Source organism: Fundulus heteroclitus, chromosome 2, assembly GCF_011125445.2.
Source record: "Fundulus heteroclitus isolate FHET01 chromosome 2, MU-UCD_Fhet_4.1, whole genome shotgun sequence".
Taxonomy (NCBI): domain Eukaryota; kingdom Metazoa; phylum Chordata; class Actinopteri; order Cyprinodontiformes; family Fundulidae; genus Fundulus; species Fundulus heteroclitus.
This window is the reverse complement of record NC_046362.1, coordinates 25,846,899-25,873,427: the sequence shown is the minus strand read 5'-3', so window position 1 is coordinate 25,873,427 and position 26,529 is coordinate 25,846,899. Positions and strand designations below refer to the sequence as shown.

General features: G+C 40.6%; 1 protein-coding gene across 1 annotated transcript in view; it reads left to right on the top strand.

The window, feature by feature from the left end:
- b4galnt4a (beta-1,4-N-acetyl-galactosaminyl transferase 4a) overlaps positions 1-26,529 on the top strand; it is a 217,044-nt gene that overhangs the window by 160,483 nt on the left and 30,032 nt on the right. The window contains exons 8-9 of the mRNA XM_036151546.1: positions 4,471-4,549; positions 18,533-18,599. Of these exons, the coding sequence (XP_036007439.1) occupies positions 4,471-4,549; positions 18,533-18,599 (146 nt within the window). The remainder of the gene's footprint in view (positions 1-4,470; positions 4,550-18,532; positions 18,600-26,529) is intronic.

Here is a 26,529-nt window from a genome sequence, read left to right as displayed (position 1 = left end):
AGAAGGCAAGGCAGTGAGCTATCTAGCATGTTGACCTGTTGGTTCAGTTCCTTCCTTTGCTGAGTTCAGAGGAGCTTTTACACCCACCAAAAACAAAGCAGACTATCTATTTTAAAGAACCAAACTGGTCCATTTCAAGTAGCCTAAACTGCGCCGATGTGACAGCCCCTTAAACACTTTCTGGTCTTTTATTACTACTAGGTGGTGCGATTCATTTTAGCTCTAAACAAGACTTTTAACTCCTCTTTTGCACCACTGCTGGTGTGGATCAGATCAGAGATCAGCTGCTTGAAGTTGTTAGATCTGCTCAAAAAGTTATTGTTATTAATGGTGATTTAGGGCTCTTGTTTGTCGGTATGCTGGGCTGAATAAGGCTATTTATGTAGCTAGACTGTTTCCATTCCCTAGGATCCTACAAAAAAATAATAAAACAGAGAGAGGAACAAAATGGTATAATGTTAAGCATGTTTTTTAATTTCATTTTATTTTATGCTTCTATGTTTTTTTTTTTCCACTTTTTATATTTTCTGTTTAAATCATAAAGACAAATGATTTATTCACTTAGGATTATAAAGCAGGTGGATTTTCTTTCAGGAACTTTGCTTCCCTCAACATTCTTCATGTTAGTGTTAACCGTGTGATGAACTGATGACCTGTCCAGAGTGTTTGCCATGTAGATCTCCAGCAGCCCAAATACTTCCTTTCCACCGCACTGAGACCGTACCCCAACAATAAAAACCTACAGAAAAATGGCCGGCCTCTTCAGGGTCTCAGCGACCTCTTCTGTTGTGCACCAACAACATGGATATGTAATGCAGCTTGAGAGTTCCCCAACTGATATGAGCATGCTCAAAAACTTCCACCATGAGATCATGGTGGTGTATTATTATTATTATTATTATTATTATTATTATTATTATTGCTGAGTCCTGGGCATAACCGTGAGGAGCTTGGTAACAAAGTTGGAAGTTTATCTATGTTGGTGGTTGTGTTGTAACCTGTGAGGCTGTGAGGCTTGGTCATCAGAGAATTTGAACAAGGACTGGTCTTGTTTGTGCTAAGGCTGTAATATAATCATACTCACATTGTCGTAATTCTTAAAGAAGCAATAAGTGATAATTCGCCACTAGATGGGTTGTTGAGCACTGTCTGTAGACCAAAACAAGATGTGTGACAAGCCACGCCTCTCTACCTCTACTCCAGCTGCATCCCGGCCCCCTTGCCCACCCCTTCTAACTCATCGCCTCTTATGTGCATATTTGCAAAAGGATAAATACACAGCATCACAGCCTCACCTATTGAAGGAACATGTCTAGTGAAGAAATCAGTAACTCATAACTTTATAATGCTGTTAGCAAGAGAATGTTTCGATTTGCTGGACTTGCTCTCCGCCATTTTGCTCCTACGCTCCACTGCTCTGACGGCGGCATTTTATGGACAGGGAGGAGCTAAGCCCTGAGTGGCAGCTGTTCACTTGGACTTACATGCACGTGCGGCCGGCCCAGCTTTGTAAGCAAGAGACTGGAGAACAACACAGAGAGAGGGTGTGTGACGTCATACTATATTCATCTAAAAAAAAAACTTTAGCTCTCACATCACTATTTTTTAGTTCTCGCTATCTAAAATAATGAATAATTGCTTTTTGCTCCTTTAACCTTATGTCTCAAAGGCTGCTCTGCACATGGGCTCCTGTACCATGCTCAAACCCTTTTCACCTGTAAAAAACATTTTCCCTTCAGAATGGGCATCCCAACTGGGGAGGAGCTGACATTTCTCCAAAGGGCACATACTGGTCGATTTTAAACTGGCCTAGGGAAGTTCAAAAGGCTTTTTAGCTTAAATCCAAAATCTGTCTATAGTCACATTGTCGAATAGAAGACTACAAGGCCATTTTTGGCAATAAAGAGGCGGAAGAAATATTACAAGCAAGGTTTCTTAGGCTACATAATATAATTTTGCAGCAGTGACATTTTAATAAGGACTACAAATCCCACATAAAATTAAATGTGTTTTAGAATATCAAAGACCTGAAACCAGTGACCTATTCAGTGACATTTAGTGAGGTACTCTCTCCTTTACTATGATTTCACGCCAGAATTGTAAATACATCTGTTGTCAGAGGTGTATAAATGACAGCTTTCTATCATTGTATGATATCTTCATCCACCCCCTGTGTATACTAACTTATCCTGTCGGGGTTGCCAGTGGGTCGATGTGTACACCCCTTGGACAGGTAACGCAAACCACCACGCACACGTACGCTCACTCCTAGGGATCAATTAATATAACATGCATATGTCTGGACTGTGTTTGGAATCTGGAGTACCCAGAGAGAACCCATGCATGCATGAAGAGAACATGCGAACGGCACGCAGAAAGACCCCAGGCTTGAAGGCGAACCCAGGACCTTCATTCCTAGAAGGAAAGAAGCGCTAACAGCTAACCAAAAAGCAGCATTTTTGTAGTATCTTGTAATATTTTATCTAGGTTGTGCTAGTTGTATTAAAATTGTTTATAAGGGACCTAACCCTGGAAGTAGGCTACATGTAGTTTGACTACTCCAGTTTTAACTAAAAGGGGCTTATGACATTTTCTAACTTTCAGAGTGCGCTTTGAGGGTTTGTTTAGAATCCACAGCCACCAGTAGATATTTATATCTGGCGGCAGACGGCAGCCTCTCAGCTCTACCATTAGATTATCTCCTGATCAAGTCAGATGATGGTCAGAAATTCAAAGTCCAATGAAAGCCATTCATGTGGTCTGCTCAGGGATAAAAGGTCCACAAAGTAAAACTACAATACAAACAACTTTAGATTAATGTTTTTGTTTGTTTTTTGCTCCTTTAGGCATGGATCACCTGGAAGTCAGGGTTTTAGACATTTTATTTTTTTGTATCAGTGGTTAGGGGACGTGGTGCAGCTGGAAGCTTAAAGTGGCATCTAAGTTTGCGGAGTGCAATTTCAACAGCTGCACAGAGAGATATTCCCTATTTATGAAAAAGTGACCTTTATGGCATACTGTCACTGCCCTCCAGCACCTGCAATGATTTATTGGCTGTACAGAACGCTTGTCATAGGATCATACAGCGGAGCCTATGCCCCGGACAATACATGACTGGCCCCTCTCTGGTCTGTGTCCTACGGTTTCAACTCAACCTCAGCACCATCAAAAGCAAAACACAGTAAAATATGTCAATTCTGATGTCTTTTTTAATCTTCATCAAAGCCAGAAGAAGAGTGGTGGATAAGCTTCCTCAAATCGGTACATAAAGACGCAATTTAATTGTTGAAGATGCTTATATTACCAGACTGCAGCAAACCGAACGTCCACAGGAAATAGTTTCTGTCTCTCTATTTAAAGGGCTGTTTTATTGTTTGCTGGAGCATTTGATGTGTTCATAGATCTATGCAGAGAAGTGAAGCATTTGGGTTATGACTGTGTTTGTCTCTGTTTTGGGAGTTAATGCTGTGTGGAGCTGGGGCCATATTTCATTCCATAGCCAAGGTCTGGCCAATTATATTAAAAGTGTTTTTATATGAATAAACTTTATGTGCATGTGAAATTGTTTTGGGAGAACGACATACATGGTGAAGCTTTAAATCATGTCCACAGAAAAAAAGCTGCTAACTGGATAAGAGGGAAATGCCGATTTTATTTGGAGCACCAATTTTCTTCCTCACAGGCTCTCAAGTGTTTTTCTCCAGGAGTCAAGCTGCTGCTTACTGTCATCCTTTACCATTTTGCCCCTTGGCATAAATACATTTTCTAAGCACATCTTTCTCCATTCCACAGAAGATTAATAGCTTTTTTGTGGGTTTTAGAGTTAGATTATTTGCTTCATACATTTAAAATGCCTGATAAAGTATTTCTGGGGGGGGGGGGGGGGGGGGGGGGTTCCAGACACTGAGAGTTGCTGTTTGGAAGTCTGAGCTCATAAATAATGCTCACAAATAAAAACAACCTGGCTGAAGCAATCAACAAGAGCTTGTAATTATCAATAAACAGTTTGGATATTTGTTTAAATGTCAGAAAAAACAGCATATGATGACCATTGAACTATATCTTCAAAATATTGAAGGTTAGAGTATTTTGTATGTTTGATAAAACAAGTAATCTAATGCGGTGATTTCAATAGCGTTCGTCGGCATCCATTAGAGGGTGACGGTTATAGAAGGAAAGATTAGTTTATCTGCCACTCTGTAAATGAAATTCATTGATAAATAATTCAAAATTTCAGTATAATAATAAATAGACCAATAAAACAGTATCTGCTGTTGCATATTTTCCATTTTTTATGAAAGATTTTATAAGACGTAAAGGAAATCTCTGTACCTGAGGGGGGGAAGCGGAGAACCAATCCTCATTGAATTTGTTCTTAAACCAATCACATTTTATTGTGTTTAAAACTGATTATAAGTGGAATATTTATACTATACTCTAACAATAGCTGTTTCTATGTTTTCCCTGTAGCCTGATGTCATCCAGACGGTACTATTTTGAAATTCTTCACAAGCAGGATGACAAGGGATCAGATCACGTGGAGGTTGGGGTAAGTTTACCAAATCCTTCCGTTTTGTTTGTTGTTATCTTATTTTTTTCTATTCCTCACAAATGTTTGCGTTAATCTTCTTGCCTTCAGCGTACATGCATGTTTTCACTCTTCCAAGGAAAACCTGTCCCTCTGGCAGAAAAAGTTTCAACATCGTATTCCACGGGGTAAATTCATGAAGCTATTTTCCCGTGTGTATAATGTGTGTTAAATGAGGGCTGGACGGATACATTTATCTATCAATATTTATCCATATTTCTGTTTAAAAAACAACAACATCGCAGCAAGGCATTTCCAGAGAACGGGGCTTTGTGACGCACAGATTGAAGGAAAACAAAATGCTGAGCGCTGTCGGTAAATTTAGATGCAGCCGCTTTGTAAATGACGCTGTCTTTGTGTGAAGAAAGCGGGTCATATGGAGGAATCCCTGCCCGGCATGGCTTTTGTGCAGTTAGAGGAATACCCGGCTACACCAGCAGGTGGAGGTTAGCAAATAGCAATTTACCCCTTACCGAGGAAATGAAGGCCGAGCAGCCGGAAGCCGGCTCATTTCGCTCATTTGATCACACTTATTTGTATATTCCAACCATTGCATTACCTGCCAAAGAATGCGGAGCACGGCATCTCTTTCTTTGCCTGTATTTTTATTTATTTTTTTCATCAATCTTTAACAGCACTGAATCATTTTCTTCCTATATCTCCAAAGTTTTCTTCTATTCGTGTCAACTCTCCAATGCACCATTTTCTCTGCAGAGCGGTGTCTCCACCTTAGGCGAAGCTCCAAGATGAGTGGAACTTAACTTTAGGGCGAAGTGTCAAACAAAAGCCCACATGCCTTATATAACCTTCTACGCTGAGTGTGTGGGCAGGCGGCAGGAGGAGATCACTGAGGTGTGGATATAGGGGACATCTTTTAACTAGCTTCTCGTTAAGATAATCGTTGCCGGCAGTCGCCATAACACCAACGGCATCAGGGTGACAGCTCCTCTCTCTCTCACAGTAGTTTATTTTTTTCATCCTGACAATTAAACTAATACTTTTCCTACGTAGATTAGCAGAGACTTCAGTTGTTGCAGTCCTCTTGTGACATTTTTTCAGCCCAAGCAAAAGTTTAAGACTCAGAAATTGCACCTCTTATGAGTTTTCATCTTAGATTGTTTGGGCCAATTCACATAAAGCAACACAGGCCAACTTCCTGTGTAGCCATGCCACAAGCTGTGTAAGGGACATGGCAAACACGTGGAAAGTGTTCTTTTGGTCAGATGAAACCAAAAGGGAAACTTGCTCATTACACCGAACACACAATCCCCGTGGTGAAACAGGATAGTGGCAGCAACATGATGCAGGAAGGCCTCTCTTGAGCAGGGAAAGAGGAGCTGGTCAGAGGAGATGGGAAGAAGGAAAAGGGTAAATAACGGGCAATCCTGTAAGAAAACTTGATAGAGGTTGCAAAACACTAGGGCAGAGGTTTACCTTGCACCAGGACAACAGCACAAAACAAAGAGCCAGCGCTACAATAGAATAATTTATAACTCTGCATTTTAAAATGCTTGAATGGCTCAATCAAACTGCAGACCTCCATTTGGTTCTGAATCTGGGGCAGGACTTGATAGTTAGTGTTCATAAACGCTCTGCATTGAACAAGGCAGAGCTTGAAGTGTTTTGCAAAGCAGAATAAGCCAATGTGTCGGTCTCACGATGAGATCGAAACTGCTGGATACATAGCTAAAAAGACTAAAAAGAAAGCGAAAGATGGTCCAATACGCTATTGACCCAGTGGAGGTGAATAAAAAAACCTTCCCGCAGTTTTCACATTTTGAAAGGAAACTTCTAAAATCCTGTATGCTCTGTGCACTTCACAATGTGCGCTGGTCTAGGATGGACTAACAAGTAGAAATCAACAAAACACAAGAAAAAGTTTGATTATAATGTCATAAAATGTGAAAAAGCAGTAAGACTATGTCTGTATGCACTGGATGTTTCTCTTTGCCCGAGTCTCCATAATACAAAGATCAGTTTCAGGAGGTTTGTGGTAAACTGATGGTTTGAGGTCACATTGCAACCCTTTATATCATCTAAGCAAATAAAAGCCTTCCTCTAACACCAATGCATTTACTAGCAGGAAAACAGTGGAGGACATTGTTCAAGGCAGCGCCGCAAAATAAAAACGTTGCAGCCCAAGGTAAACGTTACATGTTTTTTCCTATTACAGTGAGGTGTATTGAATTATAAGCGCCTTTCTGTCGCTTTCCCACAGTGAGTAGTACATTCTTCTTTACAAACGTTTCATCGCTGCATCTTTCTCCGCTTTATCTATCTGTCAGGCCTTTGTCGCATCGTAATCGTGTCTCACACTACATCTTTGTGGGGCTGTCGGCAAAGCCGTCTGCTGGACCTCAATGAGAGCAGTACGTGTTGTTTTAATGTGGCGAACACGAGAACAGATGAATGGTGTGTGTAACAAATCACTTGTAATTTGTAGCAACAATTCGGCTGGCTTTAATAGCAGTTGGGCTGGAAACCACTGATCAACTATGCATGCCTGATCCCTTTTAAGGATGATTCTACCTCTGGAGGGGTGACATAGGAATATGAAGTTAAAATGCCTCGAGATAAATAGTCTTAGCTTGACATAGATGACGCAGGTCAACTCATAACTATTAAGCAAAAATGTCTGACCTGAACATGATATGAAATAAAATTCTGCTCGCACCATCGTTTCATTCTCAACGTCATGCCTGAGCACCGGGTGCTTAATGGTGGGAGTCTGGACAAAGCTAGGTGCTGTTATTGTAATTGACAATTTTTTTAAAAAAAATGCTTTCTTTCAATCCTTGCACTAGGCAGAAATAGTCATTTGCTGTCATATCTTCACCAAAACCCATTATTTGCTCATGAGCTGAACTTAATGGCACCACCATGATCTGAATCAAGGGTTGGGGTGACTATTCTTATTGACTCTTTCATCATTAAAATTGCTACAGTAATTCTACACTCTGTGCATGTTAAAGGTATACTATGCAACCGGGGTTGATTTTCCTGCGAGGCTCCCCCAGAGGGCGAAAGTAAAACTGCACTGTCATAAAGATGCTCAGCTGTTCTGGTTTCTCCGTCAAGCCAGGCGCGGTTGTTTTGAGCTTAGCAGACAGGCGAACGCAATGAAAAGTGGAAAAAACGGCAGTACAAACAATGACTAACACAGTGAAGGTATGAACATCAGGGTTTCCTGCAGCACTATCTTGGCAAGGCGGCCGCCTCGCCGCAGCCGCCGCGGTAGTGTCTCGCCAACATAAAAAAAAAAAAAATAATAATAATAATAATAATAATAATAAAACTCGATATGCTTGCATGTTTATTTGACGTTAACACGCGGTTCTTTGTTGTTGCTTTCGCGCGTGCATATAGTGAATGGCAGAGCAAAAACACATGGAGTTCTCGCCGTAAAGCAAGACCGACTCTCGCGGTCTTGCACGAGACTTCTGAGCCTGTGGGTGCGGGCTGAGAGCTCCTGCAATGGGGTACCGCGCGCGAGCTATTTTTAGAAACACAACGTCACGATGACGTGGTACGCAGTGGGGCAAACTCCGGAAAGCCGCCGTTGTTTTGCTGTAACAGACGTGCGTTAGCCTAGGTTTTACTCGGTAAATGACTGCTTTTTCCAAATCTAAGACCATGGTTTTTAAACATTCTTGCTATGGAACGTGCAACAGCGACTCGAGTTACGCTGATCGGCCGCATATGAAGGATGTTTTCTTCAAGACTGCCAAGGAGAAATGTGTACGCTTGGAACACCGGGGCGGTCGGCCTACACAACAGTTCAACCCGGAAAAAGTTACCAAATTCAAGTACATATGTAGCAAGCATTTTGTCGGAGGAAAGGGCACAACCGAAGAACATCCTGACCCAATTCCAGCGACATCAAGTCAAGGTAAGAGTATTTTGGTGGCCGACATGTTAATAAAGTAGCGCCTGCTACCATGACAGCATATAGGCTATCATGGTAGCAGGCGCTAACATGATAGCCTGCTACCAGGATAGCTTACTCAAAAACATTTCAAATGAGACAAACATTAAACATATACCGATTCCTGGACGGTGATTGCAAACAAAAAAAAAAAAAAAAAAACGGCCGACGCTGCCATGATCGCCGCTCAGGAAAAAAAAAAACAAAGCTTACCGTTCATCAACTCGGCCAGTTTTCCAGTCTTTTTAAACCCTCGAACCTCAAGCCATCGTTTGAGCTGAAGGTTGGTGTGTTCTTCGACAGTGCGACCAGTAATCCGTGTGCCTGGGACATCGTCTTGGGAAAGTTTAACGGCTGTAAAGTCGGTCATATCCGTTATCCGTGCGTTCTCTCCTGTATGCCCTACCTAAGCGGCAAAAGGGGCGTTGCTCTTGAGACGGTGACGTCACGTGCGCGGTACCGCATTGCAAGTGCAGTATTTCCCCCACAGACCACCAGGGCGGCCAAGAAAACCTTTGTTCGACCTGAAATGACTCAATTAATCATCCAAAACGGTATGGAACATATTAATTAACTGAAAAATATTGCATAGTATGCCTTTAATCAACTATTAGATTGGATGTATGTGTGTTTAAAAAAATTGTTAGATAGAAAAAAAAATATTTGAAGGGAGCTAAAGATTAGGGTGATGGCAAGGAGCCCTTCAAACCTCAAAGATTTTGAGCTCGTCACCAAAAATTATTCTTCAGTACCAGTAGAAACAGGCAACAAGCTGGTCAGCAATTATAAGAAGGGTGTGGCGATTGTTCCATGGATTTCTGAGCAGGATAATTTTTAAGGTGACATTTCTTATTAGAATGTACAGAAAATGTGATTATTATGTTGTTGTTTTTTTTTTCCCTTGAAGATAATTTTAAAGAACTCTAAGCCTCCCGGTGGGCATATATGTAGCATCTATCAACCATTCACACATTGAGATGTTTGGCTTGAAAAATCTAAAGATTTAGACATTTATTGATTTCTCAATGGCATCATATAAAGTCAAAGAGGGAATGGCACCAAGAAAAAGTAGGCAACGACAAAAAAAAAAAAAAAAAAAAAAACCCGACAAAAACATATATACAGATGCAATCATTTCTAAGCAGAAATGCGCAACTTTTTTTTTCCTGAGCCAACCCCCCTTCCCCCACCAAAAAAAAAACAACAACAATTGATGTATTCAAAGTAGTCATGTCCAAGTAGATAGAAACTAACGAACATAAAAGTCAAGCAGCAAGTTGAAATTATTCACTGGGTGGTGTGTATGTGTGAAGGTTCTGTCGCGGTGAGGCCCCTGTATGTGATTTAATAGTGGAATACGTTTTACACCTTGACAAAAATAGCAGATTTACGGTGACCAGCCCACAACAGCGCAAGCCCAGAGCTCGCATAAATCCAAAGATACCCTGGCCTTCATTTGTTAAAGAGCAGATAGCGTGGATTCATAGCTTCTTTCTTACTGCATAGGATGTGTTCACCATAAAGCTGCGCTTGTGCAGTGGAAGGTGGGCTCATGTTCAAGGAATGCATTTGTCCAGCAGCCCTTCTATTGAACACTTGAAACGTGCTGTACTAAAAGGCATTCTGGGACCTTTAGCCAGAAAATAAGAATGAAATATCCTTGTCCTGATTGGATTTTTTGCTGTTGCGTTCAGGATTTAGGGAGGATGGCTCCTGGAAGGTAGAACTTAAAAAGTATCATGAGCAGGGAGAGACCCTTTTGAAATACACCGTGCCCTTAATTACGCGGACTCAAATGCATGTTTTGTGGGAGCGGAGTCAGACTGAGAGAGTGAACAAAATCCCCAAACCTGTAGAAAAAAAAAAAGTAGCAGCTGCTTAAGATGATAAATGATTTTGGGAGCTGCAGTTACATTAACTGTCTTAATTACCATCTGGATCTTTGTCAGTGGAACACGGGACCTTTTCCCCCAGCCTAAATGGAAAACATCTACTGATCGCAGCCTGACAGGACCACTGGAAGTGTTGCCCATTAAACAGAATGATTGAGAGGATGACAGAGAAGAAGAAAGCAACACTTTAATTAGCAGCGGCAACTTTATGGACGGGCAGTGGTGTGAGGCTCAGATGCAGCATTTTAATGGCCCTGCTTGAGCACTCCTGCCGGGCCAAACCTCATACCGATGACCAAATATTACACTCCTCGCTGCACTTATAGAGGCTCAGTTGCACATTCATGCCCACAAGGTCTTTTAGCGCCTTCTACGAACTTCTCCTCGGTATAAATCAGCAATACTCCAAGGGATTAGCAGCCAGTGGCTTGAATAAAACAAGCATGATGTGTTCATCACCGCTAGGTGGCATATTAGGATGAGGGAAGGACACTGAGTGTTGTGGGGGGGAAAAAAGCAACCTTAAGCTGCTGTACTTGAACTATACAAGTTGCCTATTAAAAGCTGTCTGACTACTGTCTACTCTTCGTGCTGACTTCCAAACATAACAGATCATATGCTACTTAGAAATTCACTTTGTGTCTTTCCTTATAACCGCTTTGACATATCCTGTCATAGATGAAGCTTTTAGAGAAACTCGTCAGGAAGGCCAGCTCTGTCCTAGGATGACCCAGTGCAGGAAGTGGGAGACAGAAGGACAAATAACACAATGGCATAAATAACATATTGAACAGCGTCTCCCACCCCAGCCATGAAGCTGTTGCCGAGCTAGGGAAGTCCCTCAGTGACAGACTTCTGCATCCTAGGTGCACTAAGGAGCGTTATCGCAGATCCTTCCGCTCAACAGCTGTTAGACTTAATAACCATCACTGTTCGCAACAAACTCAATATGTTTCTACATTCACCCTGTTACTTGTAAAGTTTTTTTTTTCTTCTTTTTTTTCATTCAGTCAGTTGCACATTTCTTTGACTCTGGGTGTGCTGTTTTGAATAGCTGCACAGTATTAATTTCTTATGCTGTAAATTTGCTGTTTCCTATTCTCATACACTTTCTGTTATGTTCTTACCTTCAAACCTGCGTTATTTTGACTTTCAATTTGCTGCTGGTACATCTAAATTTCTCCCACTTAGGGACAATAAAGGATGTTTCTATTCTGTTCTAATTGTGTCTTCACCTCTTTACCTTGCTTCCTTCTAATTTACTTTAATTAATTTTTTTATTCTGCTGGATCCAGGTTTTGAAATCTAACATTTATTTAAAGATATTTATGACATGTTTCTCATGCATGAATTTATTTGAATTTCAATATCATTTTAAAATACACTTCATGATTCCAGTAAAGAAAACTTGTTTGTCTCTTTTTGTTGTTGTTCTTTCTGTTCAAGCCAACCCTTAATGATAATAAGATGACCTTAAAGTTCCATTTTGTCTTTTGTAACCTTTACTCTTAAATATTTATATGCATTTACCCTACACGACTCCATTGTATTCCCTACCGGTGAATTTACAGATACAGATACAGTCAGCATATACAACAACATTCTGAACATTGACCTTATTATGATTAAAGCCATATCACCAGCTGCCGTAGGTTCCATGTATTCCAAAAGGGTTTCAGAAGAATTGCCTTAACAGCTGTGCGTGGATTTAGGTTTTCCAGGTTATTTTCAGGTCTAGCTAAGTGCTATTTATTCTGCTTTTTATTTTTGCACAAAGGATACAAACATTCATAGTTTTTTTTCAGTCATTTAATATACTCGGGTATAGTGATCTTGTTTTATTCCTGTTTGTGACTGAAAAACAATTGTTGGAGACAATTTGAAACCCTTCTGAAGGTTTTATGACTGGATTTTACTCAGATTTTAGGACAGGTGATAACAAAGTTTAATTTATATGGGGGGAAAAGGCGCTATTTTTGGTAATTGCTGTATCCATCCATGTATCTGTCCGACAAGGTGTCTTGCTGTTTGTTCTGTCCCTCCATCCACTTGTCCATTCATCTCTGTGTCCATATGTTCTGTCAATCCTTCCTTACATGCGGGTGTGAGCGCAGATTCTGTAATTACAACCTGCTTGTAGAGGGAACAGCCTCCATTTCTCCCAAAACCTTTGTTTTTGTAGTTTAAAACGAGCCAAAAAATGAAAAGTAGATGTACTGTGACAGAAAACCCACACATTCACACCCCACGAAAAAGGCGGCAGGTGCTCCGCCACAACAATAACCGCAAATAAGTTCACACTCTGCGGGGCTCCACTCCTGGCTCGTTCATTTCATAGCATCACGGTGATGTTTCATCAGACACCTGCAGTATTCGAGCACTTTTGTTCACTCAAAAGCTATGAAACTATAAAATCAGTTTTCCCAACATTAATGTTGACACGTATCACAAATTGTCCCTCAAAACGCATGCAGAGTATTACTCAGATTCTTTCAATGCGCAACTTCTTTCTAAAATACAGAGCAAGCTATTTGGATGCAGAAATGCTGCTGAAGTTACTGACGGCTCAGTTTTGTTATTGTTTTTAAAGGAGAATGACCTTGTTTGGGTTATGTAATTAAGGAAGTGGTGATTCATTTTTAATTCTCACTGTATTTCAACAGCGACTCCCACTAAGAGTGCGACAGAAAAGTCAAGGTTTTGGTTTGTTTTATTTTCATTTTCTGTTGATTTAAATCTCTCCTGCATGTAAGGCATGCGTGCCCTAGTCATTCATATCAAACATATAATGTTCAAACCTGAAATGCTGGATTTGAATATTTTTTTTAACTATTAGTTTATAATTGTTTTCCCTGGGCTAAAAAGACCGGAAACCTTTCCAGTTAATACTCCACATTTTGCCCAGTGTCGCCTCGGAGCAGGCAGAAACTGGCATGTGAACTGATTCAATGGGAATCAGTGTGATCAAGCAATTTCCCCTCATACCTCTCAGAGCATCAATGTGAAGGCAGTGACTAAGACAGAATGCTAATTGTTATGCTACCGCGCCTCTTTCCTGTCCTTCTGTAATGTCAGTGCTTAGACACTTCTGCTAATGTAAAATCCAGAACAGAAAATCCAATCCTCTGTCTCTGCATCCACCTCCTCATCTCTCTAAAAAAACGGTTCCTTCATCCCCAGGCAAGACCTGATGTGACATGGAAAAACAAGCTACTCTTTCCACATCAGTGACGAGGAATGCAGAGTGACATTTATCCTCCAGCATGTAATTGTTCAGTTCTGTTTTGTTGCCAATTTAAATAAGAGCATAGTAATTGTGCGTGTGTTCATTTTCATGGTTGTTTTCCTTCCTTTTATGGTTTTCTTTGTTGTTTAACTCTTTTCCAAATTGTATTGAGCATTGTATTATACCGTCAGCGAAGCATTTCAGCGATAGCAGTGAACTTTGTCTTTTGTGTTCTACAGTGGAGGTATTTCTTCACTGCACCTAACCACTACATATTCTACGCTTAGCTTCCAGGTAGCTGTCAGTGTGCGGCAACATACTGGAAAGGCAGATCAAAGATAAAAGTCTTTTAAATGCATGATATCTATACTCTTAACACATACAGTGCCATGCAAAAAATATTCATGTCATTTGACCTTTTTCCCTTTACAACCACATACCACATTGTCAGATATGCACTCCACAACCCTGGCCTTTATGGAAGAGTGTCACAAAGAAAGCCGTGAGAAGTCCTGTTTGAAGTTTACCACAAGCAATATAGAAGCAAACATGGGGAAGAAGGTTCTCTTGGCAGATGAGACCAAAATTAAACTCCCCCTACATACCAAATGTTATTTGTGGAGGCAAGCTAACACGTCTGAATGCAAAACTCCCATTTGCCATTTGCTGTAGGGATACCTTTCCTTAGCAGAGGCAGGGAACCTGGTCAGAGGGGGTATAAACACTTTTTTCTGTCAGGAAAAGATACATTAATTTCTTCCAATAGTTTTGATGCTTAAGAAACAATAAAACAATAGCAAACAAAAAAACCAACAACTTCTGATTGGTAACGAAGTTGTTTTGCAGTGCTGCACGCTCTCTAATGCCTAACGGTAGTTAAAGTGACACTTGACGCCAAACTACCGAACTAAGCAGGGATTGAGATAAATGCTTTGCCGTACTAATTGTTCTTTTATTAGCTTGTTAATTGTCGCTTTGCTTTCTTCGCGCCACAGCTGCAAGATGTAATTCTTGACTCGTTAGCAGCATGTCATTCCCAGCTAAGTTGCTGTTAAGAGCCACAGATGAACTGTTCTTCAATACTTTGTCTGAAAGACGATTGACGACCATGTGTGGTCCGCCTTCTCCTGCCCAGCTAGTGACGTTATATGCAAATGGATTAGGAGAAAAATAAATAACAAAATAAAAATAAAGAGCTGCCTTGTTTAGCATTCATCTAATCTGTCTGTCTGCACGTACATATATTTAGAAAAGCATATAAATCATTCTCTAATTGCTTTACAACCTTTTAATCTAGGCCTTTCATTCAGATACTGGCCTCAAATTATAATTGTATTGATTAGTAAACTTTACATGGTGGTAAACACTGCAGTGGAAACTTCTGTGTGAGTTATTTAGTGATTTAAATGTGCTGCACTCTTATCACGTTTCCAAATAAATCTTTGGTATAACGCATTTCAATTATAGCTGGGCTAGATGTATTGTAAGATACATGCATCTCTACAGTCGATCATAAATGAGGGTTAGATAAATAACGATAGCAGTGTCTTTCTGGCCTGCTTCTGTACCTCCACTCAGGCAGGTGCCATCAGGTTTGTCAAAGACCTCTGTCTTTTTTCACTGCCCACACCAGTTAAGTGTTTGTATTTATTTATTTTTTTCATGTTTGTGTTTATGCTCTGTCGTTTCAGGCTTAATGCTAGCTGTCTGCGGATCAGGCAGAGTTTAGGAGATAGTTGATAGAACGTTTGTGGTTTACCTCTCCGACCATCATGGAGCTCACAGCTAATACCAAGAACCGAACATCCGTCCATATACAAGAAGCCAGTTATTCTTGACAGACTTTTTTTTTTTTTTTTTTTTCAGAAAATGTCTGGGAATACCGTTACGTATCGATCGGATTTGTTTTTGTTTTTTTTACTTTCTGTTCATTGTGATCTCAAGTGAACCTTTACTCAACATGGAAGCTCAAGGTTTGCTTAAGCAGATATTTCCCATGGGTTACAATATCAACTTCAGCTCCCGAGGCTTGTGAGCGAGTCGTTTAATTAAAGGAGGCGTGCGCTACAGTGAACAGTCAGCTGTGTCAGACATAAAAAAAGTCCTGATTAATGAAAAATGTAAATAGCTCGTCTGAGCATGTCTATAGAAGAGTGATGAGGAAAAAAAAAACTAAATGTGGCTTTCTAAGTGGGCTTCATACTCCACTCTGTGACAAAGATGTGCACGGACTCTTTGGCGGACTTTTCTAATAATACCCAATCTCCATGTCAGTGGGGCATCTGGGCCAAATGAGACATCCCTGAGGCTACACGGTGCCATTTCTCTCAACATTTGGTACTTTGTCATATTTCCTCATTGATAATAGTTCTCTTTCCCCTCTGTTGAACTCTCAGCAGCACTTAGCAGGATTCCTGCTCTTGCTGCTTTCCATCAAACACTGTTTTACATAGACGTACACCCAAGTAACAAACTGCATGACTTGGATCAAACGTTCTGGTATCTTTTCACAAGCTTCCTAAATCGTTTCCAATAGTTTTGGTCCATTCTTCCTGACAAACCTGGTTTAGACGAGTCAATCTGAAGGCATTTTTGCTTGTCCACCCCCTTTCAGCTCTTCTCACAAATTTCCTATGGGAATAAGGCTCCTATCCTTGGTACCAACTCCCAGTTTTGGTCCGTGAGGCAGACACTGTGTCTACTTTTAAGACTAGGCTTAAAACTTTTCTTTTTGACAAAGCTTATAGTTAGAGGGCCTTAGGTTACCCTATAGTTATGCTGCTATATGTTTAGGCTGCTGGAGGACATCAGGGTATATTTCTCTCACTCTGCTGAGTTCTCCTACTGTTCTCCAATTTGCATTGTTTGTTGTTATTTTAGCTTTTAACATTTTGTGCTGTCATTTTTTTATATATATTTTTTTCTTCAAAGTAGGTACTGTTAGATCTGTTAGCTGTGACGTCATCCTTGGAAGACAGATCACCTGCTACTACCATCTAATGTAGAACACATTACTGCATCAATGTGTGCTTCTGTGCTTGTTTGTCTCTCTTGTTGTGTCTCTGCTCTGTCTTCTATAACCCAGTCAGTCGAGGCAGATGACCGTTCACACTGATCCTGGTTCTGCTGGAGGTTTATCCTTCCCGTTAAAGGGGAGTTTTCCTCTCCACTGTTGCTTCATGCTTGCTCAGAATGAGGGATTGCTGCAAAGCCATCGACAATGCAGATGACTCTCCCTGTGGCTCTACGCTCTTTCAGGAGGAGTAAAATGCTGCTTGTCAAGACTTGATGCAATCTACTGGGTTTCCTTAGAGAGGAATCTTTTTGACCAATCTGTATAATCTGATTGAATTTGACTTTTTAAAGTGCCTTGAGATGACATATTTCATGAATTGGCGCTATATAAATAAAATTGAATTGAATTGAATAAGACAATCGTTGTCATTAACACTGATGGCAGTAGAGGACCATCTTGCTTAGGATAGCCCTTTTTTTTTCTAATAGATTAAATCCTCATTGCAAACTGCATTCTTTTTATGGTTTTTGGCCAGTTCTGTGCTTTTTCAAATTATCTTCATATGATGCTAAAATCCTGTTTATGATCTGAAAAATGTGAGAAAAAAAACTTGTAAGGAGGCAAATTACTTTTTCACTGCACTGCGCACACGTAAGCTAACTCTGTAAACAGCAAGCTGTTTTTATTAAATAGACATGGTTGTGAAATCCAAGGAAGCTATAAATTATTACAGTAGAATTCCTTAATTTAATATACAGAGAGAAGATGGAAGCTTGTCGTGTTTACCAGAATGCAGATGTCTCACCGTCAAATTGTTTAAAACAATAATAGCCGCCGTAGACGTTTAGTTTAGTTTGACCTATGACGTAGGACTGAGTGACAGCTGAACTCCCTTAAACTGTTTCTGAGTCACAACACTTGTGTTGTCGTGTCAGTTGGGTGAAAGCAAACCTTTTCAAAGTCATGCTGCCATGACTTTATGTCCTCTTTTGACTTTACCGCCTCGCCTTTCTAGACAATGGCACAGAAATAATGAGAAAACGGGGAAGTCTTTGGTGCCCTGCTGAGGCGCTCCCTGCTGCTACCCAGCACGGTGTTGCTCCTGTGTCCTTGTTTGATGTTTCTATGTTTGCATCCTTCTGTGGGCACCGTATGGGTGCCTTGGTGTCAGCGCATCAACATGGCTGTGACCCACTCACTTAAACTTTTTGCGCAACCTGTTGCTCATTGTTGCAAGTTGGTGACACTTTGTGTGAAACGCCACCTCATCCAGCTAGGAGGGTGTGTGTGTGCCGGCCGTGCACAAACCCTGCTGCGGGGGTATTTGCATAGGGTCTGAGGTGGGTGTTTATATTTGTATTCTCTAAGGAAGGGTTGGAAAATGACCTGTCTCCCATGATTACATCCTTGGTAAGTAGAAGTGACGAGGTAATTGTGAAATCTATTTAGGAGAATTGTTGCCTGTCTGTCTTCCTTCCTCTCGATTCTTCTCTGTTTCAGGTCATTAGTCGATTCCCTCTCATATTTTACACCTCCTCTCTCTTTGTCATCTTTTTTCATGTTCTTGTTTTGTTCACAGCCTGTTTTCGTCCCCCCCCCCCCCCTTGTTTACTCCCTTCCCCACCTCTTTAAAGCGACAGATCGTGCTCTGTTTCTGCAAATCGTATCACTTTGCTGTCTCTGTTCTCCCAGAGTGAGTGTATTTGCGGAAAAAACCCAGCATCAGCCCAACTCTGTGATGTTCCGACGCTCAGTAACACGGAGAATGCCACTTGGCTGACAAAGTGGCATGAGTGATTCCTGTTGACAGTTTTCTGTTCCACATGTTGGCATTTAAGGTTGTCTTACACAGCTGCCTTTCTCTCACTTTGTTTGTCCGACACAGTGGCGACCGTTCCTCCCAGGTCTGAAATATGAGGTGATCGACTCAGCGTACATCTCCCTCTACACAGGTAAGAGCTTGTCATCCTTGCCATTACAGAAACGTTCTACTTAATACAAATTGTTCTTTAGGGCTGAAAGCTGCACCTAGTCGAGTATTATTATTATTATTATTATTATTGCTTTGTTATTATTATTGTTTTATTGCTATTATCATTATTTTGCCGAACAAACCTGGCTTCCAAACAACAATGGGCTTGCTAACAAATATTATTTTTTGTTATTGGTCTTTTGTCCGAGGTTTTTGTTCTGTTTTGTAGCACTCTATTTTTTCATCAGACAGACAAACATACACACATGCGAAAATGCTGCCCGTGTCTTTATTTTAAAAACACACATATGGTGTAATATATATATATATATATATATATATATATATATATATATATATATATATATATATATATATTAAAAAACGCTTGTCCAAGAAGGCCAAAAAAAGGTAACATTTAAAGCTGCCGTTTTAGTTTAAGTTTTTATTACCAATCTAAAGTGTTTTGTCCCATTTTTCTATATTAAAAGATGCTCTTTTTTATGTTCACAAGGATATGTACAGGTTTCATTTGGACAATTCTTCATTTCTTCTTTGTGTGGTGTGAAGAGGAACATTTATTAGCACCTTAGTTAAGATGTGTAAAAAGCTTTGAATTCAATTAGATACACGTTTTCTGTGAAGCAGCATAGTCTCACTGCGGAAATGGAATCCAACTATAAAATTCAAAATCCTGTACATTTATAAAGAGGGGAAAACACGTGTGAATGGATTACATTTTTTAATAACATCACCAATGATACAATTTTTAGTATGATCACCTTTGCCAGTAGGACGATAGTTAATCTTCTCCTGTAGTATTTATAAAGGTGAGAGCATACAGAGAGAAGGATCTCATTAAAAGGGCTGTTTACACGAGTATAGATGGTACTTTTGATTTCAGAATTTTATTTCAGTTCACATAGAAATATAAAACACAGTAACATAAAGGTAGCACCCTCAGTTTCTATAGTTTATCTGCTAAACACAAGTTGATGTTGGGGGGGAGGTTGCACTTTAAACTCAGCATTCTGTATCACCTTTTCTCTTTTTTTGACATGTCTGGGTTGTTTTAATGCGTTGTGGAAAAACTGACATCTAGAGGCAGGATGCTGTTACTACACAGGAGGCACAGTTTTAACCACTGTATACAATTTAATAGGATATATGCCTCTATTTATGACATGATATGCCTATTTTGTCTCTTAAGGACCGGATAAATTCTCTTGACGGGCAGAATCCGGCCCGCGGGCCTTGAGTTTGACACACATGCTCTAAACCAACCAGATTTCTCAGTCCTCCTTTATGCACTTTTCTCTTCAGCTTACTCCACAGGTTTTCTATAGAATTCGGTTCGTAGAACTGAAATTACTACAGAAGTAGGTTGATTTAAGGTCTGGTGATTCTATTTTGTTCATACAGTATGTTTTTGATCAGTGGTCTATTGAAAACCCAATGAAGACTCATTTTCTATTTCCCACGACCTTTGGAGGAGAAATTGGCCCAAGGCAACACAGATCCCCCACCAGGCTTAACAGCATGAAGAGTTTAGCCAACACCATACATTTTAATTTTTTTATTGGTAGGACAGGACATAATATTTCATGACATTCCTAGAAAACAACTGGTTAGCATGTAGATGCAGTTTTATGGCTGATATTGTGATTTATTTGGTGACCTCGAGATGGGACTCTTTCCTACAGTCCTCTAGGGAAGTTTGGAGATTTCCTTTACATCGTTTACCACTGTGCTTGCTGGGCTAGGCAGAAAAATAGCATTGGGTTCTTTTCCATCCTAATGGCCCATGGAAAATACAGGCCTTTAATATATTTATACAGCTAGGAATGAAGGATAACTAGTAAGGAACTTGCAGAAACTGATCAACTTTAAAAAGTGAAGGATACATTTTAAAAAAAAATGGTTTTAGTTACGTTCATTGTAAAACAATGTTTTAGGTGTTGTCCTGGTTAAACACCACTGAATCTAATGAGTGGTTACCTAGTAAGCCTTTGCAGATGTTGATGACAGACGTTGATGTGTTGGAGCAGGGACAAATATGAGACATGCAGTAGACCAGCCCTTAAGGACCGGAGAGGGACATGCCTGTTATAAAAGGACAGCTGCAGCATCAGATGTTTTGATAAAAAACAATTGTTTATTACCGTGATATTTTTTTTTCTACCCTGGATAAATGTACTCTAATTAATAGTTAGCCTTTTTCTAAAACTTTGATGCAGCATTATGGTACTACAATAAGAGATTGATTTATTTTAGGGATTTTTACATGCATATCCCAGGGGTGTCAATAGATGTGATTGACGACATACATGCTCTATTTAGGCCCGAGCAGCGAAGCGCTGCGAAGGCCTATTGTTTCTGTGTTGTTTCTTATTAGGCCCGAGCAGCTAAGCGCTGCGAAGGCCTATTGTATCTGTGTTGTTTCTTATTATTATTATTCTGCCCCCCTAAAGAGGGGCCTTTTTGGGGGCCTTACCATTTTCAAAAACTCACCAAACTTGGCGGATGCAAGAAGACTGTTTAAAAATTTTGAGTTTTAAGGTCGTCACAAAAATCAAAAGAAAAATGCCTCAACGGCGCCACCTAGAAATTTTCAAAGGACCCTTTGCTATTCACTTACTTCATCGTAGAGTAATGAAATTTTGTACAGTTGTAGATCTAAGCAAGATGCTCAGAATTTACAATTAACGTCATAGTGCAAATATCACAGGAAGTCGGCCATTTTAGATTGAAAGTCGTAATTTGACCTCATTTTTGACGTTTACAGCATTGGTATTTGATCGAACTCGTCCTAGGGATTTCGAGCGAGCGGCTTGAAACTCGGTCAGTCTGATCATAAGGCATGGCCAATTAAAAGTTATCAAAACGGTGAGTTTTTGAGCATGTTGAAGGGGCGTTAGCAGGGGTCAAAGTTCACCTACTCGCCACAAAACAGAAAACTGTTATATCTCCTACACAGAAACACACAGAGGCACCAAACTTTCTGTGATTGATCATCATCGCGTCTTCTACAATATCCAATGGTCAAATGATGACATCACTTAGGCCACGCCCCCTGACAACAGGAAAAACTGTTATATCTCCTACACAGAAACACACAGAGGCACCAAACTTTCTGTGATTGATCATCATCGGGTCTTCTACAATATCCAATGGTCAAATGATGACATCACTTAGGCCACGCCCCCTGACAACAGGAAAAACTGCCATATCTCCTACACAGAAACACACAAAGGCACCAAACTTTCTGTGATTGATCATCATCAGGTCTTCTGCAATATCCAATGGTCAAATGATGACATCACTTAGGCCACGCCCCCTGACAACAGGAAAAACTGTTATATCTCCTACACAGAAACACACAGAGGCACCAAACTTTCTGTGATTGATCATCATCGGGTCTTCTACAATATCCAATGGTCAAATGATGACATCACTTAGGCCACGCCCCCTGACAACAGGAAAAACTGCTATATCTCCTACACAGAAAGACACAGAGGCACCAAACTTTATCCAATGGTCAAATGATGACATCACTTAGGCCATGCCCCCTGACAACAGGAAAAACTGTTATATCTCCTACACAGAAACACACAGAGGCACCAAACTTTCTGTGATTGTTCATCATCGGGTCTTCTACAATATCCAATGGTCAAATGATGATATCACTTAGGCCACGCCCCCTGACAACAGGAAAAACTGTTATATCTCCTACACAGAAACACACAGAGGCACCAAACTTTCTGTGATTGATCATCATCGAGTCTTCTACAATATCCAATGGTCAAATGATGACATCACTTAGGCCACGCCCCCTGACAACAGGAAAAACTGCTATATCTCCTACACAGAAAGACACAGAGGCACCAAACTTTCTGATTGATCATCATCGGGTCTTCTACAATATCCAATTGTCAAATCATGACATCACTTAGACCACGCCCCCTGACAACAGGAAGTGTCATGTTTTATTGTTAGCAGTCGCTATGTTACCCCTCTGAGCTAATCAACATGAACGAGATCCTGGCGGGCGGCCGGCGGTGCGCAAATCCCAGCGGTGGCCAAGGCCGGAGCGGCGCTTGGCTGCGAGGGCCGCTCGATGCCGCTTGCGGCTTTAATTATTATTATTATTTTTATTCTGCCCCCCTAAAGAGGGGCCTTTTTGGGGGCTTTATCATATTCAAAAACTCACCAAACTTTGCAGATGCATGGTGACTGTTTAAAAATTTTGTATTTTAAGGTCGTCACAAAAATCTAAAGAAAAATGCCTCAACGGCGCCACCTAGAAATTTTCAAAGGACCCTTTGCTATTCACTTACTTCATCGTAGATTAATGAAATTTTGTACAGTTGTAGATCTAAGCAAGACGCTCAGAATTTACAATAAACGTCATAGTGCAAATATCACAGGAAGTCGGCCATTTTAGATTGAAGGTCGTAATTTTACCTCATTTTTTACGTTTACAGCATTGGTATTTGATCGAACTCGTCCTAGGGATTTCGAGCGAGCGGCTTGAAACTCGGTCAGTCTGATCATAAGGCATGGCCAATTAAAAGTTATCAAAACGGTGAGTTTTTGAGCATGTTGAAGGGGCGTTAGCAGGGGTCAAAGTTCACCTACTCGCCACAAAACAGAAAACTGTTATATCTCCTACACAGAAACACACAGAGGCACCAAACTTTCTGTGATTGATCATCATCGGGTCTTCTACAATATCCAATGGTCAAATGATGACATCACTTAGGCCACGCCCCCTGACAACAGGAAAAACTGTTATATCTCCTACACAGAAACACACAGAGGCACCAAACTTTCTGTGATTGATCATCATCGGGTCTTCTACAATATCCAATGGTCAAATGATGACATCACTTAGGCCACGCCCCCTGACAACAGGAAAAACTGCCATATCTCCTACACAGAAACACACAAAGGCACCAAACTTTCTGTGATTGATCATCATCAGGTCTTCTGCAATATCCAATGGTCAAATGATGACATCACTTAGGCCACGCCCCCTGACAACAGGAAAAACTGTTATATCTCCTACACAGAAACACACAGAGGCACCAAACTTTCTGTGATTGATCATCATCTGGTCTTCTACAATATCCAATGGTCAAATGATGACATCACTTAGGCCACGCCCCCTGACAACAGGAAAAACTGCTATATCTCCTACACAGAAAGACACAGAGGCACCAAACTTTATCCAATGGTCAAATGATGACATCACTTAGGCCATGCCCCCTGACAACAGGAAAAACTGTTATATCTCCTACACAGAAACACACAGAGGCACCAAACTTTCTGTGATTGTTCATCATCGGGTCTTCTACAATATCCAATGGTCAAATGATGATATCACTTAGGCCACGCCCCCTGACAACAGGAAAAACTGTTATATCTCCTACACAGAAACACACAGAGGCACCAAACTTTCTGTGATTGATCATCATCGAGTCTTCTACAATATCCAATGGTCAAATGATGACATCACTTAGGCCACGCCCCCTGACAACAGGAAAAACTGCTATATCTCCTACACAGAAAGACACAGAGGCACCAAACTTTCTGATTGATCATCATCGGGTCTTCTACAATATCCAATGGACAAATGATGACATCACTTAGGCCACGCCCCCTGACAACAGGAAAAACTGCTATATCTCCTACACAGAAACACACAGAGGCACCAAACTTTCTGTGATTGATCATCATCGGGTCTTCTACAATATCCAATGGTCAAATGATGACATCACTTAGGCCACGCCCCCTGACAACAGGAAAAACTGCTATATCTCCTACACAGAAACACACAGAGGCACCAAACTTTCTGTGATTGATCATCATCGGGTCTTCTACAATATCCAATGGTCAAATGATGACATCACTTAGGCCACGCCCCCTGACAACAGGAAGTGTCTTGTTTTATTGTCCATGGCTTTTACAGGCAATTCATGTCGTGAATACATTACATAAATAAGATAATAATTCTTAGTCAGAGGAAATCCAAGGCAAAAACAGTTAGAAAAGTTTTGGGTTCATATTTAATCAGAGTGAGACATCACAACTTTGTTAGATCTCTATGTGAATTACGTGAGATAGTGAGTGCTCTCACCTTAAAAAAAGATCTTTGACGTATTTTGCTCCGGTTAAAAGCTGCTTTTCAGCGATGAAGCTAGGGAAACTGCTAATGTTGAAGTTGAATTTGTTCTACACGCTTCTGCCTTGGAAAAATATTCGTCTTTTTACAAAAAGAATGTTTTAAAGCCAGATTTGGGAACAAAGGTTATTCAGAGAATGCAAGAAAAGGAAGCTTTTGTGGGGAACTTTTGTCCTAGCTGTCTAGCTGCATATGGCCCCAGGACAGCACAATAGTTTTCTTGAAGTTTAATTTTGGAGAAGTAGAAACAAGTATTAATTTCAAAAGGTAGGTAAAAAAGGAAAAAAGTTTTTACAAAATCTTAAAATGTTGGATAGTTGTTATTTCCATCTTGCTGTGAAAATTAGTGAAATATTATCATTTTTAATGCTTAGATATAAAATCGCAAGGCCATTACTAAAATTGCCTTTTGTTGAAAATGTTTTTTGGCATACCATACTTTATATTTATAGGTAGCCTAGATGTGCATAATAAAAGAGTGGAACTAAAACCTGGTCTAAAATTATTATGGAGCTTTAACTTGCTAAGAGTAATACTGTTAGATGATTATATCTTTAAAATGAGATAACTGTCTCAAAAAAATGTGATAGTTTATTTGGTCTGAAGAGATGATGCAATTCAATGTTATTTATATAGCGACAATTCATGAAATATGTCATCTCAAGGCACTTTACAACGTCAAAATCAATCAGATTATACAGATTGGGTCAGATTATACACAAAAATTCCTATATAAGGGAACCAGTTCATTGCATCAAAGTCTTGACAAGTAGCATTCTCTCTTGAAGAAGCGTAGAGCCACAGGGAGAGTCGTCTGCATTGTCCATGGCTTTGCAGCAATCCTACCTACTGAGCAAGCATGAAGCGACAGCAGGAAAAAAAAACTCCCCATTAACGGGAAGGAAAAACCTCCAGCAGAACCGGGCTCAGTATGAACGGTCATCTGCCTCGACAGACTGGGGGTTACAGAAGACAGAGCAGAGACACAAGAGAGACAAAAAAAGCACAGAAGTTCTACATTAGATGGTAGTAGCGGGTGATCTGTCTTCCCTGGATGAAGCCACAGCTAACAGAACGCCAGACCAGGTGTGCCTACTATGAAGAAAAAAGAAAAATCAAAAAGTTAAAAGCTGAAATTACAACAGTCATTCAAAATTGAAGAACAATAGACCCTGATGTCCTGCAGTAGCCTAAACCTATAGCAGCATAACTATAGAGGTAGCTCAGGGTAACATGAGCCACTCTAACTATAAGCTTTTTAAAAAAGGAAAGTCCCAAGGGCCAGCTTCTAGTGGAGAAGTTCAAGTATCTTGGGGTCTTGTTCACGAATGAGGGGAAGATGGAGCGGGAGATCGACAGGCGGATTGGTGCGGCGTCTGCTGTGAAGCGGGCGCTATACCGGTCCGTTGTGGTGAATCTGCACCAGATTTTTTGTGAGTCGTGGGGGAGCGCTGCCGAACACGTTCGTGTAAATCGCCCAGTGGACGGGCGGGCAAAATGCGTGACAGCATCTGCGGTGGCGGGCGGCCGGCGGTGCGCAAATCCCAGCGGTGGCCAAGGCCGGAGCGGCGCTTTGCTGCGAGGGCCGCTCATCACCGCTTGCGGTTTTAATTAGGCCCGAGCAGCTAAGCGCTGCGAAGGCCTATTGTATCTGTGTTGTTTCTTATTATTATTATTCTGCCCCCCTAAAGAGGGGCCTTTTTGGGGGCCTTACCATTTTCAAAAA